At 38.2% G+C, this 17667-nt stretch overlaps 3 protein-coding genes across 7 annotated transcripts; 1 reads left to right on the top strand and 2 right to left on the bottom strand.

Annotated features, from left to right (window-relative positions):
* Positions 1-6: 6 nt before the first annotated feature.
* Positions 7-6117, bottom strand: drn (doctor no). 2 transcript variants are annotated; one of them, XM_970938.5, is made up of 6 exons: positions 5985-6117; positions 5456-5494; positions 1317-1572; positions 1120-1248; positions 416-566; positions 7-359 (listed from the first exon to the last, which is right to left on the bottom strand). In XM_970938.5, exons 3-6 carry the CDS (start codon positions 1413-1415, stop codon positions 211-213), a joined length of 528 nt encoding a protein of 175 aa, XP_976031.1. In that variant the 5' UTR covers positions 1416-1572; positions 5456-5494; positions 5985-6117; the 3' UTR covers positions 7-210. The 2 variants fall into 2 exon arrangements, with proteins under 2 accessions (XP_976031.1, XP_008200320.1); XM_008202098.3 differs by lacking the exons at positions 5456-5494; positions 5985-6117 and adding an exon at positions 3714-3949.
* Positions 6118-6274: 157 nt separating this feature from the next.
* Positions 6275-7742, top strand: eIF2Balpha (eukaryotic translation initiation factor 2B subunit alpha). Its single transcript, XM_966405.4, has 8 exons — positions 6275-6439; positions 6506-6607; positions 6653-6792; positions 6839-6955; positions 7002-7114; positions 7160-7304; positions 7353-7478; positions 7524-7742. Exons 1-8 carry the CDS (start codon positions 6427-6429, stop codon positions 7680-7682), a joined length of 915 nt encoding a protein of 304 aa, XP_971498.2. The 5' UTR covers positions 6275-6426; the 3' UTR covers positions 7683-7742.
* A 165-nt stretch (positions 7743-7907) lies between these two features.
* FER (FER tyrosine kinase) lies at positions 7908-15408 on the bottom strand. Of its 4 annotated transcripts, XM_008202100.3 has the most exons (11): positions 14939-15407; positions 11996-12092; positions 11713-11908; positions 11522-11659; positions 11246-11458; positions 11011-11197; positions 10804-10956; positions 10510-10707; positions 8525-9065; positions 8354-8476; positions 7908-8306 (listed from the first exon to the last, which is right to left on the bottom strand). In XM_008202100.3, exons 1-11 carry the CDS (start codon positions 15323-15325, stop codon positions 8029-8031), a joined length of 2511 nt encoding a protein of 836 aa, XP_008200322.1. In that variant the 5' UTR covers positions 15326-15407; the 3' UTR covers positions 7908-8028. The 4 variants fall into 4 exon arrangements, with proteins under 4 accessions (XP_008200322.1, XP_971555.1, XP_064214147.1 ...); XM_966462.4 differs by lacking the exon at positions 10804-10956 and having other exon boundaries at positions 11011-11458; positions 14939-15408; XM_064358077.1 differs by lacking the exons at positions 10510-10707; positions 10804-10956 and having other exon boundaries at positions 14939-15408.
* Positions 15409-17667: the final 2259 nt, after the last annotated feature.

Here is a 17667-nt window from a genome sequence, read left to right as displayed (position 1 = left end):
CATGGATTCTCTATACTTTCTTTTTTATTATTATTATTTATAATCCGGAAAAGAAGAATTTTTTGTGGTAGTGGTGGTGGTGGCAATTTATAATCAACACTAGATGTCACTTTCTCGCACTAATATTTCAACAAAACCCGTCCGTCACACTCACTTTTGTTTTATAATGCGGGATTATTTTTATTGGTGCATGGCACTGTGTGGCGGGGTTCATATTTTTTGGATTTTTTCACCGACGACCACTGGATTGTTACGTCGAATCTCTTGCGCCCCCATTTCTCGGTAGTTGAAACTGCAATCGTGCTTATCGCTGTATCGGTGAATCGCACAAAATAGACCTCCGCAACGGCACTCGAAACCTAAATACACAAACACCAAATCAAATCCGGTTTTTCCCCCAAAATTTCTCACTCACCAGTCAGGCCAACCTTCTTGCGGCACGTAGCACAACGATTTTTCTTCTTTTTGGCGTCTTTATCGGCATCTTTATCGTCACCGTTTTGCTCCAATTCGGATGACGATGACACATCGGCCGAATTCGGACCAGCGGCCGCTTCTTCGACGCTCTAAATTCAGGGAAAAACACTATTTTAGAAAACGAGTCGTTTTACACATTTTGCAACCTGATTCGGCAAATATTTACTTGACTCATCATCGTTCTTTCCGTCTGAATCCGGTGCGTTTTCGCTAGACAAATGATCTTTTGACATTACTACGAATTTTGACACACACAAAAAAACACCGCACCAAGTAACGCAATGTCAAAAAATCGCACAAAACTTTATATTCATTATTTTATCCAAGTTGTTATAGATTCTTTTAGGACCAACATTACAAACTTTTAACTTCTAATATAGCTAGAATAATAATAATAAATAATTTAATTGAACTCAGAATGATCGATTTGGATCGTATACAAAATTTCAAAACGCTACTTTAAAAGTTTGTAATATAGGTTCTAATAAAAGAACCATCCTATATAAAGTCACTTCAATAGTCCAATAAAGATCTAACAAACTTTCAAATCTAAATGTGGGAGTTTTTATACAAAAAATATGTAGTTCTCAATTATTTATAGGACTATTAGAGCCGAACTAAATAAATAATTTTTTCTCCTACCTCAACCGAAAGCTCCGAAACGGGGGTAGACGTTAGATGATTGATTGTTGTTTGGGCCGTTGCCGTGTCCCTAAGGGCGCTAAGACTTGTAGGAGTGGATGGAAGTTGTTGTTTTTTCTTGAGAGCCTCCTATAACAAAACAAACAAAAAAACACCGAAAAAAAAATGAAATAATCTGTCTTTTTCATATTAATTACCTTGTAACAGAGTGAGCAAAGACCGTCCGTTGCCGGACTTCCATAAAATCCACATCCGGAACGGCAAAGCGCTTGCATTGGATTCGATTCGCGCTCCATTATGATTACAAAAAAATGAATGATAAAAATCAGAAGAAAAAGAAGAAAGAAAAGAAAACGGAAAAATCAAAAAATTAAAATTATGGCGTGATTAGGGTCCGAGTTGGCGGCGAGTCGAGTGGACACCCTGTCACGAAACAATACTTGATGGATTTATCTGAAACAAAACAAAAAAAATCGATTTCAGACCCAACTTGTAGGTTTTTTGACGTCACAACAACGATCGATGTTCGTTTGTTTTATTACCGGTCGACCGCGACACGTGCTCTAAATTTCTCGTTAAACAAGTGAATGTCGTCGGCGGCAGCCGTCGTCTACTTCCAATGAAATTCACACAAAAAAACAATCGAACGGCGGAAACGGCCCACTTGATTTATTCAAATGACGTAAGATTTTGTTATGTCGTCACCACCATGTATATATTGTTTTGTTTCGTACCATGAACAGACCACGTGACCTTACCAAACCAAGAAATGTATAAAAGGTCGGCTCAACACGTGCCATAATAACAACAACATATCATTATAGACTAGAATAATGCGATAAAAATATTGTTTACGTCTCAAAACTGATAAAATAAAATTTTGGGAAGAGATAATCCAAATAAACAGAAAAAACTCAGCAAGCAGGTTCCGTTATTTGTCCCACTTGTCCGAAAAGATCGTGTGAAAAATTGTTTTATCTTTCGATTGCGTAACCGTAACGTAAAGTAGAACAAGATCCACTTATTTCAATACACTTTCTTCTTCCGTTTATTGTCATGATTTAACTATAACCTTAAAATAATTTTTGATGACACATCGTGTTACCTTGCAGGTACAGTAAAAATATTTCACTTATGATAATTAATTGATGACGCAAAAAGCCTCGTTTAGATGTACATAAACAAAATTTTAAACCGTTGTTGTTGCGCGAGAAATCTACGTTTTGCAATAATACCAACCTTACGAAATTATGGCAATACGAGTCAGTGTGTCCTATAATTATTATTTTGCTTTCATTCACAAAAAAAATAATAAAATGAGGAATGAGGGGAAAAAGAATACACGTGGAGTGTGTGTATGTATAACGAGCTTTCTTTTTTCGGTAATTGAATGTGCAAGAGACGGCGTAAACTAGGTCACCCGGTATACATTATTCAAGGTCATCGCTTTCGAACGAGAAGGAAATTCTTATTTAATACCATTTGGTAATTTCGTATCATTTTCACATTACTTTTTACATTAAAAAAATGGCGGCCAGTGGTCATATTGAGATTTTTATACAGAAATGTTTCTTTGACAAACTGCAAAAATAACTGTGGTTAGTTAGAAATTTTCTCCAATGTTAAAGTACTTGAAGTTGTCCAAGTCTAAAAATTTTCAGAAAATCTTAAATATCTCGAAAACGGTTAAACTTAGGTAGAGGGAAAACTGACAAAAACGGCCTTGAAATAACTCAACTAATCAAAAAACGCAGTAAAAACGTAACTTTTTAAAATAAGAAAGTTTTTAGCGACTTCCGATATAACCGGAAGTGCCGTCATCTTGAAAATATTTTCACTGAGCAGAACTCAACGGATTTTAGCCAAGTACCAACTTTCAGATAAATAGTTCTTTATTAGAACTTGTAATAATATGAAATGTTTAAACAAAGGTTTAGCAAAAAAACAAGGATTGCTTAGTTTTTGACATGTCAAAAGTCAACGATTGCTTTGTTTCACATTAATTCAAACAACAAAAACAAATGTTTTTGACACAAAGACATCGAAATTAAAAATAATTGAAAAAAATGGCCACAACGTCGCCATTTTCCCCCCACGTGACCTGCAAAAATAGACAAATCACGTTTACTCACAAACGAGCCAAAAACCCCGAGACACATCTAATTACATATACAGTCTTGCCAACCTTCCGAACGGCAAGGTCACACATCAAAGGCCACAAACCCCAACGTCTTCCGGATATTTACCCGTAAAAAAAACGCACGTGTATGCGTTCTAATGTCACTAACCTTTCAAGGGCGGAATATTTTTTTTTTCATAATTATTATTACCGTTATTACTATTTTTGGCACATCGTAGAACAAGAAAGGACAAAAGTACAGCCAAGTGAACAATTATTTGACGTGACGTCACGACAACGCTACGTCATTCCAAAACAAAAACGAATCACAAGAAACGTGATTCATTTGTCATTCAATCGGGTTCAAATTCGAAAGATAACAGCTATCATTGATGACGTCACAACAAAGTTTTTCACCCCGATCTAGTTGGCATTTCCGTCGCCACCCTATTATTTTATTATTAATCCCACTCACCTGTCACGGCATTCGTTTTATTTATTTTTCTCCCAAACAACAAAACGAAAAAAATGCAACCCCTTAGCTGCAGCTATTCATTCACTTGTTATTATTTAGTCACCAATTTTATAAAAAAAATAATGGATAATAACACACACTAGATAACAATTGTGAAAGAACACTCCGCGTATTTTACCACACGCCAAGCCTACTCGATTTCTACACTTCCAACGCACGACTGACGTCGTTCACGTCCCTAGATCGCTAAAATCAAATCGTTTGCGCAACTCGTCCAACACGTGCCAACCTAACGACCAATAATGTGCAAGAGAAAGACAACAAATGAATGAGACACATATACAATATGGCCGACTAGGTTGGAAAGTTGCCGAGTCAAGTGTTGACTGTATTTAAAACGGTGCGCAAAAACACATTATTTTTATTTTTCCACGACTTGCTTAGACCAAAAATTCGCCCCCTGAAAACGAAACAAACGAACGTACAAGGTCAATGGACGCGGTCTACTAGATCAACAAACGCGGAGATTATTTTTAAAATGCCTATACTTCCGGGTTTTTTGTCATGACAGGTGTATATCTCGTTTTTTTTGGTCAAATTCATTGATTCTTTGTCTCGGAATTTAAGTAACGTGTCGAAAAATAACGATGACCTTCGGATGCACGACGACCTTCTCCACGTTGTTCGTTGTCTGTCAGCTGATGGGTGCGCAAAAATCGAGAAAATCGTTTTTTGCGTTCTCGACAACATCAAGACAACGATTTATTGTGAATATTTTCTACGTTTTTTTAAATTTGACAATATTTAAGCAGTTTATAATCAATTCCTTTGATATAAAATTTCTGGGTGGAGATTGTCATTTTTAAGGGTGTAGCCAATTTGAAAAACAACAAAAGGGGTGGAGCTACTTCGAAGCATAACAAAAATTTACTATCATTTGACAATCCTGAAAGTACAAAAATAACAGTGGATAATTTTTTTAATGCAAAATATTCAGGCTGATCCTTTTTTTGTGATTTTTTTCAAAAATTTAAGAGATGGTACCGGACGTGTTGATAACAGTCACCATTTTGATAAAATCATACTAGGTTTGAATATTGACAATTGACAATTTTGAAAATTCTAGTAAGCTTGAAATTTGTTGTTATTTAGATGTGGGCGGAGCTTCTATTTAAAGGTGGCGTTAAATGTAAACGACTAGTTCGTAGAAATAAAAAACACAAGTCATGGCCCATTTTTTATAAAAAGTACGAATTTAAATAAGCCCCACCCACTAGTTTAAATTCAATCAACACGTGACCAACCAAACTCCGCCTCCACATTTTGACAACCGTCCAATGCGAAAAACCAGCAAAAAAAACAAAAATATTTATTATTTACATTAACACGTGCATGCATTAAAACGCATTTTCGTTATTATTTTTTTGGTGGCGACGAACTTTGACTTTAACCTTCGACGACGCGTCCAAATTTACCCCCGCTCCCCTAGCACACGCGTTCATTGACCTCGAAAACCCCATCTTCCCCTATTTATAAAGGGGTGCATAATTCGACCTTGCGGCCCAATTATTCACAGGACCGGACCCAAATCGATAATACAGGACCGTATTTGAATCGATAACGGCGGCGGTGGAGGCGGTTTCACTCTCGCCGCCGCCACCGTTTTAAAGGGGATGAGACGCGACGCTTATCGATCGGGGGGCGGTCTTGCCGCCCCCCAAAAATATCATTCAAACACTCACCATACTAGATGATGCGAAGAAAGTTGGTGGTGTTCACACCTGAAAAAAAAAATTATTTTTTTTGAGTCATAGTAGGCTTGTATGCAAGTCACGTGATTTTGACATGTCGTTAATTAGCGAAAGCGCAGTTTTTGCCAAAATCTCAAGGTTTTTCGAAAGCGCGTCAAGGCTACCAACCGAAAAAAAAATCGATCAAATTCATTTGTTTACTCCGGAAATTGAGAACGTGCCAAAAATCCCCCAACAAAAATAAAAATATCCACGTCAATCATAATTAATCGCACGATACGGGCTTAAAAATGGGGGAAAACCGCCCCATACAGCCCCCTTTTAGCGGTGGTGCAGTCTCAAGGGGGCCCATCGCCTACTAACAATGAAGCAGAAAGTAACTGTACTAAGGAAAATGGCGACAGACAATTATCGAACTTGGCCCAACATATTGCGCAAATTTCGGCCAAAAGGGGGCTCCCAGGGCCCCAATTTCATAACAAGGGGGCACAAAGACATGCAAAGAGGGCTTTATACTCACATAAAGGTAATTTTAGGCCAAAATAATCCAAAAAAAACTGAACGATGACAGGGCAATCCACATCAACTACACAATTGATAAAGTTGGTCTGGTAATGACACGTGACCGGAATGAAGCCCGCGGATTGGTTGGCCGAAAAATGTTGCTAAAGCGACATCTACAAGCGAATTTAAAACGACCCCCATAATTTAATTCGGGCATGTTTTTTTAAACCAAACGTTATACTAAGTGTATAAACAAAGACCCAATAAATCAAACACACACATTGTTTTTATTTTGGTGGTGTAAGACACGGCGGGCGTGACTCTAACCACTGCCAAGACCACGTCGGTAAGGCAGTGACCAGTCAAGCGAAAAGGGAGGTTAAGTCAATTGTTTAATTTTGAAAATAAACACAATTGTGACAATAATTTGGCTTTAAGGCCACGTTATTTACATAATAATGGATAAGCAAGGTACGAATGTTACACTTTTGCAAAGTTTTGGGCGTTTTCAAGTCACATATGTGGCCCTTTTTTTAGAAGTTAAGGCCTTTTTCGACAAAACAATCGCCGAAAATGAGGACCTGTCGGTGGGGGTTGTTGCGATAATGACCCTCATGAAAATCATCGAAAAATATCAAGGTTAAAATAAATAAAACGCCACAAAAACCTAACCTCACTTTTCAGACAATACGGTTCAGGGCCTTGACGAGAACCTAAAACTGGGCATTTTGGCAATAAAAACGTCCGACTATCCCGTCACCGCGATAAATTCCGGTTGCGAACTTTTTATGCGCTTCATAACGTTGGCAAAACTTGACTACAATGTAATAGAAAAAAATTTAATTATCACCCAAGTAAATGAAATTTTAGAGTTTTGAGCAATGTCGTAACGTTATGCTCGAACGTGGCAACATTTTCCTAAACAGATTGAAACAATGCCGTGCCAAAATCGTGAAACTGGCCACAAAATTCATAGCTGACGGTTCTGTAAGTTTCAAGGTCGTGGGTGTGTAAACCCCCCATTTTTTTGTAGAAAGTCCTCACACATTCACGGTCACGTGTCGTGCTTCAAACTTTGATTGAGGCGTCACGTCAAGGCAAACAATTCGAGGTTTACGTCACGAAATCCGCGCCTGATAACAGCGGGTAAATCCCCGATTTTGTACGATTTGGCTTGACGTCACGTTGCAGGGACGTCATGTGCAAAAATCTGACTAGTGTGGGAATCCCCTGTACGTTGATTCTCGACTCTGCGATTGGTTATGTGATGGAACAGGTTGATTTTGTCATGGTGGGGGCCGAGGGGGTTGTGGAAAGTGGGGGGATTGTTAATAAAGTAAAAATAACACTATTGGTTTGATTTTGGTTAATTTCGTTTTGTAAGGTTGGTAGTTACACTATGGCCGTTTGTGCTAAAGAAATGAAAAAACCCTTCTATGTTCTGACGGAGAGTTTTAAATTTTCGCGCCTGTTTCCACTAAATCAGGGGGATTTACCGCCGGAGTATAAGGTAGGAAGGCGTAAAAATAATTAGGGTTAAGTGTTGGTATTACAGTACTCTGCAAGTGCGCGTCAACTTGATGAGAGGGATTTTAAGAAAATTCATCCCTTAGTGGATTACACGCCCCCGTTTTACATCACTCTATTGTTCACCGATTTGGGGATTTTGACTCCGAGCGCCGTCAGCGACGAATTAATCAAATTGTACTTGTAATAAATTTAATAAATTGACAGTTTGTGGCTAAGGTTACCCCACCAAATTTTTTAAAATTTATTGATTTTAAATTATTACCTGTAACAAAATCTAAAAGTTTTTTGGCACTAGAGTCACGCTAACTACAGGCACCTCATTCAATTATTTTCCAATTGAAAAAACCGGGTTTGTGGTTAAGGTTGGTCGCCCCTGGGCGCCTTTCCACGGTGATAAGATAGCGCGCCATTTAAATAAAACGTTTATTCAAAAGTCAGTCAAACTTTTTACAATAAAATACAAGTTATAAAATGTTTATCAACGTCACAATCACAGTAATTATAGCACACTTGATATTGGCAATCTCTGATCACAGGAATGACACTCTATAGGCGGCACATAGTGTTTCCACAACTGTATAAATTTGCTCAAAATTGGGCCTATTTTCCGGCTTATATTCCCAACATCTCAGCATTAAACGGTACATTTCGTCGGGTGTGTTATCAGGTGCCGGCATTCGATAACCGGCGTCGATTTTTTCCCGCGCTTTTGAGTTGCTCAAACCACTGTAGGGGGTTCCCCCACGTGAGAAAATCTCCCAACAGAGAATACCGTAACTCCAGACGTCGCAAAGCGACGTGTATTTGCCTAAAAGTGGAAATGTGACTGCGACTTTGTAAAATTGGGGGAATTACCGAAATTGAGTGCTTCAGGGGCCGTCCATTTGATGGGAATTTGCTTCATGCCGTCGGAAACGATATATTCCTCCTCCTCGCGTGACATTCCAAAGTCGGAGATTTTAACCACGTTGTTGTAACCTGAAAAATGGGTAAAACCCCGATTTTTTACACAGTGCCCTGACTTACCGACTAGGCAATTCCTCGCGGCTAAATCCCGATGAATGCAGTTTTTCGATTCGAGATAACGCATTCCAGCTGCCGCGTCCAAGCACATTTTCATCAATTGTGCGTCTGTGAGTGCGGTTTTTTTCCGGAGGAAAGTGAGCAGGGAACCCCCGGGGACCAGCTCCATGACGATCATGATTGGTTGTTTTTGTACGCAAATCCCAATCAGTTTAACGATGTTTGGATGGTCGTACTGCTTGAGAATTCGGCCCTCTTGAAGGAACTTTTTCTTGTGGTCTTCTGGAAGTGTCACTCTGCAGGTTTTGACAGCAACGACGTCGTTGCTGTTCTTAAGTTGCGCCCGATAGACGTCTCCGAAATTTCCGCGACCGATTTTGTCCAATAAGACGACATCATCATTGTTTAGTTCCCAGCGCTCGCGCGGGATTGGCTTATAGAGGAGCGCCCCCGAACGTCCCGTGACCGGCAAGCCGCTCGTGTATTGGTAGAGGATGAGGTCACGGATGCTGGGGAAGGCAGGGCCTTCGAAACGATAATGGCCCTGGAAAAAAGATTTTTTTTTTGGTGGTGTTGATTAATTTTGTTCGCCCAAAGTATGAGTTGGGGGAATTTGCTTTTTTGGCGGTTTGGAGGCTTTGGGATGGCCCACCTGTCGCGAAAAAATCGTTCAGATATTGTGACTAGAAGTGTGCCAAAAAAATTGTTTTTTGGAGGCGTTCACTTGTACACAAATGACCGAATTAAAAAATTCATAATTCTGAAATGCGAGGCTCTAAATGTTTGCTTTTTTAGCTCTTTGTAGGTACGGGTCTTGTCTACAATTCGTACAAGTTTTGTCGAAAAATCTCAATTAGGAAATTTTTAAAAAATTTGTAAAGTCGTAACTGCAGGATTGAAAGAAATCGAGTTTGTGGAATATTGTATTTTGATAATTTAAACTCGGATTTTAACGCCCCTTTGGAATTTTATAGTTTGTGTCATTATCTACCAACACCTGTAATTACATTTAAATAGAATATAAAAAAATATCAGAAAGAATATCAAAAAAAAATTGAAAAACCAAAAAAAAATAAATAATCAAAAAAATTATAAATCAAAAAAAAATAAAACAAATTTAAAAAAATTAAAAAATCCCTAACAAATCCCAAAAATCCCCCAAAAATACAAAAAAATCTCTAAAACTCCCCAAAAATTCCGTTGTTTTTTTTATGAATTTTTGGAAACGGATAGGGCCCCAAGTGGACGATCTTTGGTAAAAATTTCCTTGGGCAAAAAAAATATTTTGGAAATTATGCACAAGTATAGACAATGTAACTTCCTTCGCTTTCAAGGTCAAATCACACTTGAGAAAATCAAAAAATAGCAAAAAAAAATAGCAAAAAAATAGCAAAAAAAATAGCAAAAAAATAGCAAAAAAAATAGCAAAAAAAATAGCAAAAAAAATATCAAAAAAAAAAATATCAAAAAAAAAAATATCAAAAAAAAGTATCAAAAAAAATATCAAAAAAATAAAAAAAATATCAAAAAAAATAAAAAAAACAAAAAAAATATTTAAAAAACATCAAAAAAATATGAAAAAAAATATATCAAAAAAATTACGCACAAGTATAGATAATGTAACTTTCTTCGCTTTTAAGGCCAAATCACACTTGAAAAAATCAAAAAAATATCAAAAAAAAATAAAAAATTCCCAAAAAAATTTCAAATCCCCAAAAATTCCTAAAAAAAACCCGAAAAACTCAGTGGTGGATAATGAACCGTTAATTGTAAATCTGCGATAATTACAACCCAACTTGAATTGTGTCAAAGTTAAATTTTTTTGTATCAACAAAGTTAAAAAATTCATAACTCCAAAACTACGAAAGGTACAGACTTGTAATTTTGGCAGTTAAGACAGCTGACTTAATTCAACGATTGGTGCAAATCCGTCAATCACACAACCCATACTTTGGTGCCAAATTCAAAAACTCTCAAAATCCACTCACCTCAGCTGTAGTTTGCACAATAAAGTGCTTATGTCCTCCCCAGCAAACCGACAGCACCGTTTGACATTCATCATTTCGGGTAGTTTCCCTAACAAGAAAATCGCCATCTTGTGTCAACAACCGCACAACTTCCTCCCGCGGAAGCACGCCATGAAACCACTCCTCATCCACCAATGACTTATTCGTCGTCATGGAAACCTAAATATTACGATTAAAAAGACACGCCCCTTTTCGCCAGTCAATCAGCCAATCAGTGTTAGTAGAAAGGAAAATGTTAGTCAAGCCACCACCTACAGGATCGCCCCCTTCACTCCTGGGGGCGGAGTCCCTCCTCCCCTTGGTACGTGGGGGCGCCACCGGCGACGCGGGCGCCGATTTTCGCCGAAACGGCTTACGAAAAATACCGACAAATTGCGTGAATGACCGTTTCGTGTCAATTGTGCCAACCTACAACCGCTAAATGTTCCCAACACCAGAAAAATTACTAAAATCACCACCTACTTGTTCGGCGGAATTTGTTATAAAAGTCGTCTGATTGTCAATTGATAAATCACAACCAGACGGTACTTCTTCACACCCTAACTCGTTCAAGGCACTCTTGATCAGTTCGGTTTGTTTCAACATTTTCCTCTCCTGACATTTGAGTTCGTTTAATTCTTTTTTGGAGGTTTCGGCCACGCTTGCCAACCTACAAAATGCATTTAGTGATTGTTGGGGGATTTGGGTGAAGGCACACCTGCCGGTATTTTCAGGGGGTTTCCCGTTTTCGGTCAAGTTGTTGCGTTTCTCCTGGTTTTCCTTAATACTGGCTTCTAGTTCGGTTAGTTTGTTACGCAGCCATTCCACGGTTAAATTATCGACGGTTAGTTGGTTTGGGAGCAATTTTCCGGCGCTGTCTTCGACCAGACTCTCGTCAAATGTGAATTTGACCGGTTCAGTGGGTGTGGTTCTAAAAAATCGGGGCAAAAATTCAAATTTTTTGGCGCGAAATTGAAATTTTCAAATCAATTACTTGTGTTTTTCGGTGAAGTCTTTGTATTCCTCGCTTGGTTTGATGGTTTCAAGGCTGGTCTCGATTTTTTTTTGTATTTCCCGGAACTTTTCGGAGGTACAGTCGGACGCCGTTACAATGTCTTGTAAAATTTGCTTCCTGGGGTGGTAAAAAATTTTGTTTTTTTTTTTTTTGGTGGGAGATTCACTCACCAAGCTGTGATGAAAGCCTCCTGGAGGGACTGTTGGTGTTCCAAAAGTCCGGGCAGTAAAACCGTCCGGAAATCTTTCTCAAATTCCACGGCTTCACACAAAAGTAGGACGTATTCGTTGTGTGTCAGATGTAGTTTTCGGCAAGCTTTCTGGTATTTATCTCTAACGTCGTCTAATTTTCGGCCGCCTCGTCCGGCTGTAAAGTTAAATTTGTTTTTTCGGGTTTTTTCTATTTTTAGAGCTTGGCGCTCATTTCAAGGTTCTTTCACTTTGGACTACTTACATTTGACGTAGTGTTCCTCGAATCGCGAGCGCATCAATTTGTACAGTTCGAGGTACTTCTGGTATTCGGATTTTTTACGGTTCACTTCGTCCGATAACTGGAAATTAGAAGAAAAAAAATTGCAATCTGATACTTTACGAATTTTTTTCTCCGAAAGTTAGAGGTTGCGGGTTTTGCCCTTTTGCCACCTTGGTGGCCTTGTTGTGGTCCACTTGACGTAAAAAAATTATTCAAATATCTAGACGAGAAATGTACGGAAAAAAATTTTTTTTTGGATTTGCAATTTTCAAAAATTCAAGTACTACAAAAATTCGTATTTTCGGAACGGACAAATTGCAACGTTTGCCCTTTTGGCATTTTATTTACTCTGGTTATGACTACAACTCCTGCAAGTTTCGTGAAAAAATCTCGATTAGGAAATATTTAAAAAAAAATTGTAACGTCGCTGATAATTTGAAAAAGACGAAAATTATCGGATGACATTTTACGATTTTTTTGTTCCGAAAGTGAGAGGTTGCGGGTTTTGTCCTTTTGGCACCTTGGTGTCCTTGTTGTGGCCCACGTGACGTAAAAAAATTATTTAAATATCTCGACGAGAAATGTACGAAAAAAATTTTTTTTTGAATTTGCAATTTTCAAAAATTCAAGTACTACAAAAATTCGTATTTTCGGAACGGGTCAGTTGCAACGTTTGCCCTTCTGGCATTTTATTGACTCGGGTTATGACTACAACTCGTGCAAGTTTCGTCAAAAAATCTCGATTACAACAATTAAAAAAATCAAATTCAACAAAATTTTGCCAAAAAATAACCAAATTAAATTAAAATTGAAGGTTTTTTTCAGTCAGTTAGGATTGATTCAGATGATTTTGAGCGGAACTGTATTAAAAATAATCTAAATATGTCAAAAATTTTGTGGTTTTGACATTATATGAAATTTCTGTTTTTAACCGAAAAACTTATTTATGTTCTAAATGTAGTCAAAAAATGACCAAAAATAAAAAACCCAATATCTCAAAAACAATCACGTGATATTGACAGTTTCTTTTTAATTCGGCGCCAAATTCAAAAAGTGCCAAAATCCATACTCGAAAAAAGAGTCTCTCCTTTTCTCGCCTCATAGGTACAGTTATAGGATAATACAGCCAGGTATGTGGAGACAAGAACATGTGGTTCAAAGTACAGCTTGGCCAATCACCTTCATCGAAAACTGGCCATTGGCGTGTGTGTGTGGTTTTTAAGTCAATGAACCTCTCACACACAAGTCAAAGAGTGGACAATTACGCAAGTGTGCAACGGACATGACATTTGCCTAGTTTTGCGCTTATTGTCAGGTTCATTGAACCGCCACGAAGGGGCTACGAGCCACAAACGAGGTTAGCAGAATTTTGCCGCAGGAGGAAGACTCGAAACGAGGTCGAAATTCACCTGACGATGGCACCAGCTGGTACCGGGACAATTTTTTTTTTTTTTTAATTTTTCTAGTGGAGATTTTTTGAAGAAACTTGGGCGAGTTGTAGCCAAGGTATGAGTCTATGTTGTGCCAAAAGGGTGTCAAAATCCGAGTTCAAATTACCAAAATATACCACTCCAAAAATTCGATTTTTTTTATTATGCAATTGCGACTTTACGATTTTTTTTTAATTTTCTAGTAGAGATTTTTTAACAAAACTTGGGCGAGTTGTGGGCAAGGTACGGGACTACGATGTGCCAAAAGGGCAAGTGTTGCCAACGTTTCAATTCGCAAATACGATTTTTTGAATTTGGTCTTTTCACTACAGTGCTAGTCTGTAGGATTAAAAAAAATTTTTTTTCGTACACTTCCAATCGACAGATTCGGCTGATTTTTTTAGGTCAAGTTGGCCACACTAAGGTCTCTAAACCGACAAAAGGGCAAAGTTGTTAATCTTTTACTTTGTGAGAAAAAAAATTGTAACAAGGAATTAAAATTAAAAAAATTGGGTCGGTGTTTATCATTTATTTATCAAAATTCATTTATCAAAAACGACAAAATAATTAATTTTCGACACATTTATATAATTTTTCGGCGTTTTTTAATCAAATATTTTTTCCAAAAATAAGCCAAATCACTTTAGGTAGACAAATTTTTAGCCAATTTGGTGATTTTTTACGTTAACTTTGACATTAAAAATAACACTTGTGATGTAATTTGGTCATTTTTCGACAATATTTCGAAAAAAAAGTAAATTTCGCACAAAAAAAACGCTAGATCTAGGCCAAAATGCCAAAAATGTCAATATAATGTCAAAATAACGAAAAATATATAATTTATGGGAATTTTTTACACAATTTTGGCCAAAAAAATCACCTAAAGTCAAAAAAAAAGTAAATTTCAGGGACATTTGAATAAGTGCTTTGGCGGGAAATTCAAATTTAATTCAATAAAATGAAATTTTCCCACTGAAAATCATGTAAATGTTTAGAAAATCGCTTTCTAAGCAAAAATTCCTTGCCCACCGTAAACCAGGCCATTAAAATGCCTCCCAAACGACTTTTAAACGAACTCGAAAATTGGCTATCGCAAACCTTGAACTTAATTCGCTTATCAGAAAAAAAAAAATTAAATTCGTAGACCATAAAGCACCGAAAAGTGGTTGTCTGGCCACTTCACCTTGACTTTTGTTCTTCTTCTGTGTTGGGAATAGAACGAAAAACGTCCGCAGGTAGAAATCTATTTATAAAACGGTTGGTCGGTGAAATGTTGTAATGTTTGTCTAAACTCTACCTGAGTGTAATTGTGAAAAACACGCCTTAAACCTTTGTCTCATCCGCCATCAGTGACCTCCATCAAGGAGTCAATTGTCCAATTAATCAAGCGAGTTAATTCAAAATTGGCGCCAAAATAGCAATTTTCCTTTGTTCCTTGATTAGTGAATATTTAATAAAGTGGGCGTTTCCGTGTTTGGGTTTTCTCGGCACTCACGTGCGTAAACTGCTGCAAAATCCTCGCATGTTCCTCCTGGTAGGCCTTCTTCATCTTGCGCTTCTCCACGTAGACGGCATTCAGCGCCTCCATCAGCTTGCTCTCGACGCAGTCGGCGTTCTGCCGGATCAGCTTGCCGGCGCTGTCCAGCTCCTCCATCATGGTCCTCCAGGAGGCGGCCACCAGGCTGCCCTGCAGCTCGTCGCCGCGGTCCAGCTTGAGGCCCTGGGCGGCCACCGAGCCCAAGGCCACGGCGTACTCGCGATCGCACCGCACTTTGGACAAGAGGCACCGCTTCATGGCGTCCAGGAGCCGGAGTTCGGCCTCCTGGCGGGAGAGGAGCGCCTCATGGGCGCTCTTGCCCTGCAGATTGCTCGAGAAACCCATGCCGAGTTACATGACCGACGCTGGCGATGGGTGGGCGCGACTGCTGGCGATGGCCGTGGCGAGACCACTAGCGTCTGGCCCGTGCCGGTCTACAAATGTTCGATCAGTCGAAATGTTGCGAGCGGAGTCGGAACAGTACGAACGGAGACCATAACGGACTTCTCATTTCAGCTGGGCATATTGGAATAGTGGTTTTTATGGAAATATGTTGCGCGTGGCTGGGGCTTCGCCCCAGTTAACTAAAAGGAAACAAACCCCACGACCAATTAAACTCGAAAACGTGGAACTCGAAACGTGGAATAGTGTTTATGTTTATGAACTGTACGCCACCCTAGCTCCATAAAAAAACACTATTCCACGTTTCGAGTTCCACGTTTTCGAGTTTAATTGGTCGTGGGGTTTGTTTCCTTTTAGTTAACTGGGGCGAAGCCCCAGCCACGCGCAACATATTTCCATAAAAACCACTATTCCAATATGCCCATCAATGCCGATTGTTAATGTAATTATTTTTGAAATACTCAGAAAACTCTTTAGACTTAACCAGCCCAGCTGAAATGGAAATCCGTTATGGTCTGTTCGTACTGTTCCGACCTCGCTCGCAACATTTCGACTGAGCGAACATTTGTAGACCGGCGGGGGCTAGCCGCTAGTGGCGAGACCCAGCGCCGAGTTATACTTGGCAAGAGTTTGGTTGAGGCAATGGGCGGCGGCATCTGTTGGCCGTTGATCTCAATTACGGCTAAACTATTTGGAAAAGTGCTAAATGATCCGGGGGGAATCGATTGCCGACGAGAAAATCGACAAATTCCCAATAGTTTTTTAGTTAGGAATTTTTTTAAATCTCGCCAATTTTTGCATTCATCTGCAATTTTCTAGAAAACTATCAGTCGGAGAACAATAATTTTTTTTGAAAAAAATAGATCGTCAAAAGAGCTTTCCAACGATAATACACTTCATGGGGTTATCTCGAATAGTTCCGGAGTTATTGCTCGATAAATGTTCCGGGTACCCAAAATCGACAAAAATTGAAAAAATAGACTTTTTTTGAACTTTAAACGACTCTACTGGGTTGTTAAGACATATAAATGTCCTTAAAAATTTGCTGAAGTTGATTTAAAAAAAAAAAATTACATTTTTATGAAGGTATTTGACTTGACCAAAAAAAATTTAAGCAAAAAAATTGAAAATTTTAAATCTCGTGAAAAGTTGGTATAATACAGAAAATCAGCCGCTGAATTCAATGGAACAAACCGCATTGCTCTACGACTTTTAGTTTTTTTTTTTTTTGGTGTAAAACTTTAAACGCTTCTGTAGCCCGAACTGTTACCCGGAGCGGCTCCGGGTTTAGACTAAAAAATAGCTAATTTCAAGAGCTATTAAACGCTTTTTTGTTTGTTGCTCTAAGTCTTACAGTTTCCGAGAAAAACGCAAAAAAATTTTGCCATTTTCACTTTTTTGCAATTTTTAACAGCCGATTACGGCGAAACTACTAGACTTTGCGAAAAACAGAAAAATCGAGGAGAACCGGAATAAAAAACTCTACAAAATGGCATGGGTTTCAAGGCGATACCTTGATTTTTAAGACGCCAAATGTCCTGGCCCAGAAGTAAAAAGCCATTTTGGGGTGTGTAAAAACAAGGTATTTTGTTAGTTTTTTAGAGTGTATTTGTAGGATTTTACCCTGTTTTTCGTGTGCCCAATTTTTGGTGGCCTACATATATTTGGGAACTTTTGGAGTGGATAAGAATTAAAGTTTTTTGAGAGGTTTTAGCCCCTTTTCGGTTGTTTGCTTTTGGGCAAACAGCTAAATTTGTAAGGTTCTGACTTGTTTTTTAAGACGCCAAATGTTCTGGCCCAGAAGTAACATTTTATGCTCTACTAAAACTTAATTGAAAATTTATTTGTTGGGACAAAATGTTATAATTGGGAACAAGGTATTACAATTATTGTTCCGAAACTAGGGAATATTTCTTAATGCTCTTTTTGGCAATTTGTACAGAAAATAATCGACTACTGACTGTGTAAATTTCAACAGAAAAATTGGCTTAGGAGCGTCTCCAGAATTTTAGGACTTTGGTGGGGGAAGAAAGCAAAATCAATATTTAAAAAAATGTATTTCCTGAAATAAACATTCCAGCTTTGTGCCCTTTTGGCACGTTATATAACACACAATAATCTGGCAATTTTGAACATTTGCCTACAATCGTTGGAACGCAACCTTTTTTATTATTAAAACAAACAGATGAGCATTGAATTGGCAAAGCCATAATTTAAAAATTTCTAATTTCTAAACTCGAAGATATTTGTTTATGACCTTTTGGTCGTTTATACTATAGATAACG

This window comes from Tribolium castaneum, chromosome 7 (assembly GCF_031307605.1).
Source record: "Tribolium castaneum strain GA2 chromosome 7, icTriCast1.1, whole genome shotgun sequence".
Classification (NCBI taxonomy): Eukaryota; Metazoa; Arthropoda; class Insecta; order Coleoptera; family Tenebrionidae; genus Tribolium; species Tribolium castaneum.
The sequence above is the reverse complement of the archived record's forward strand: the minus strand, read 5'-3'. Positions and strand labels throughout refer to the sequence as shown.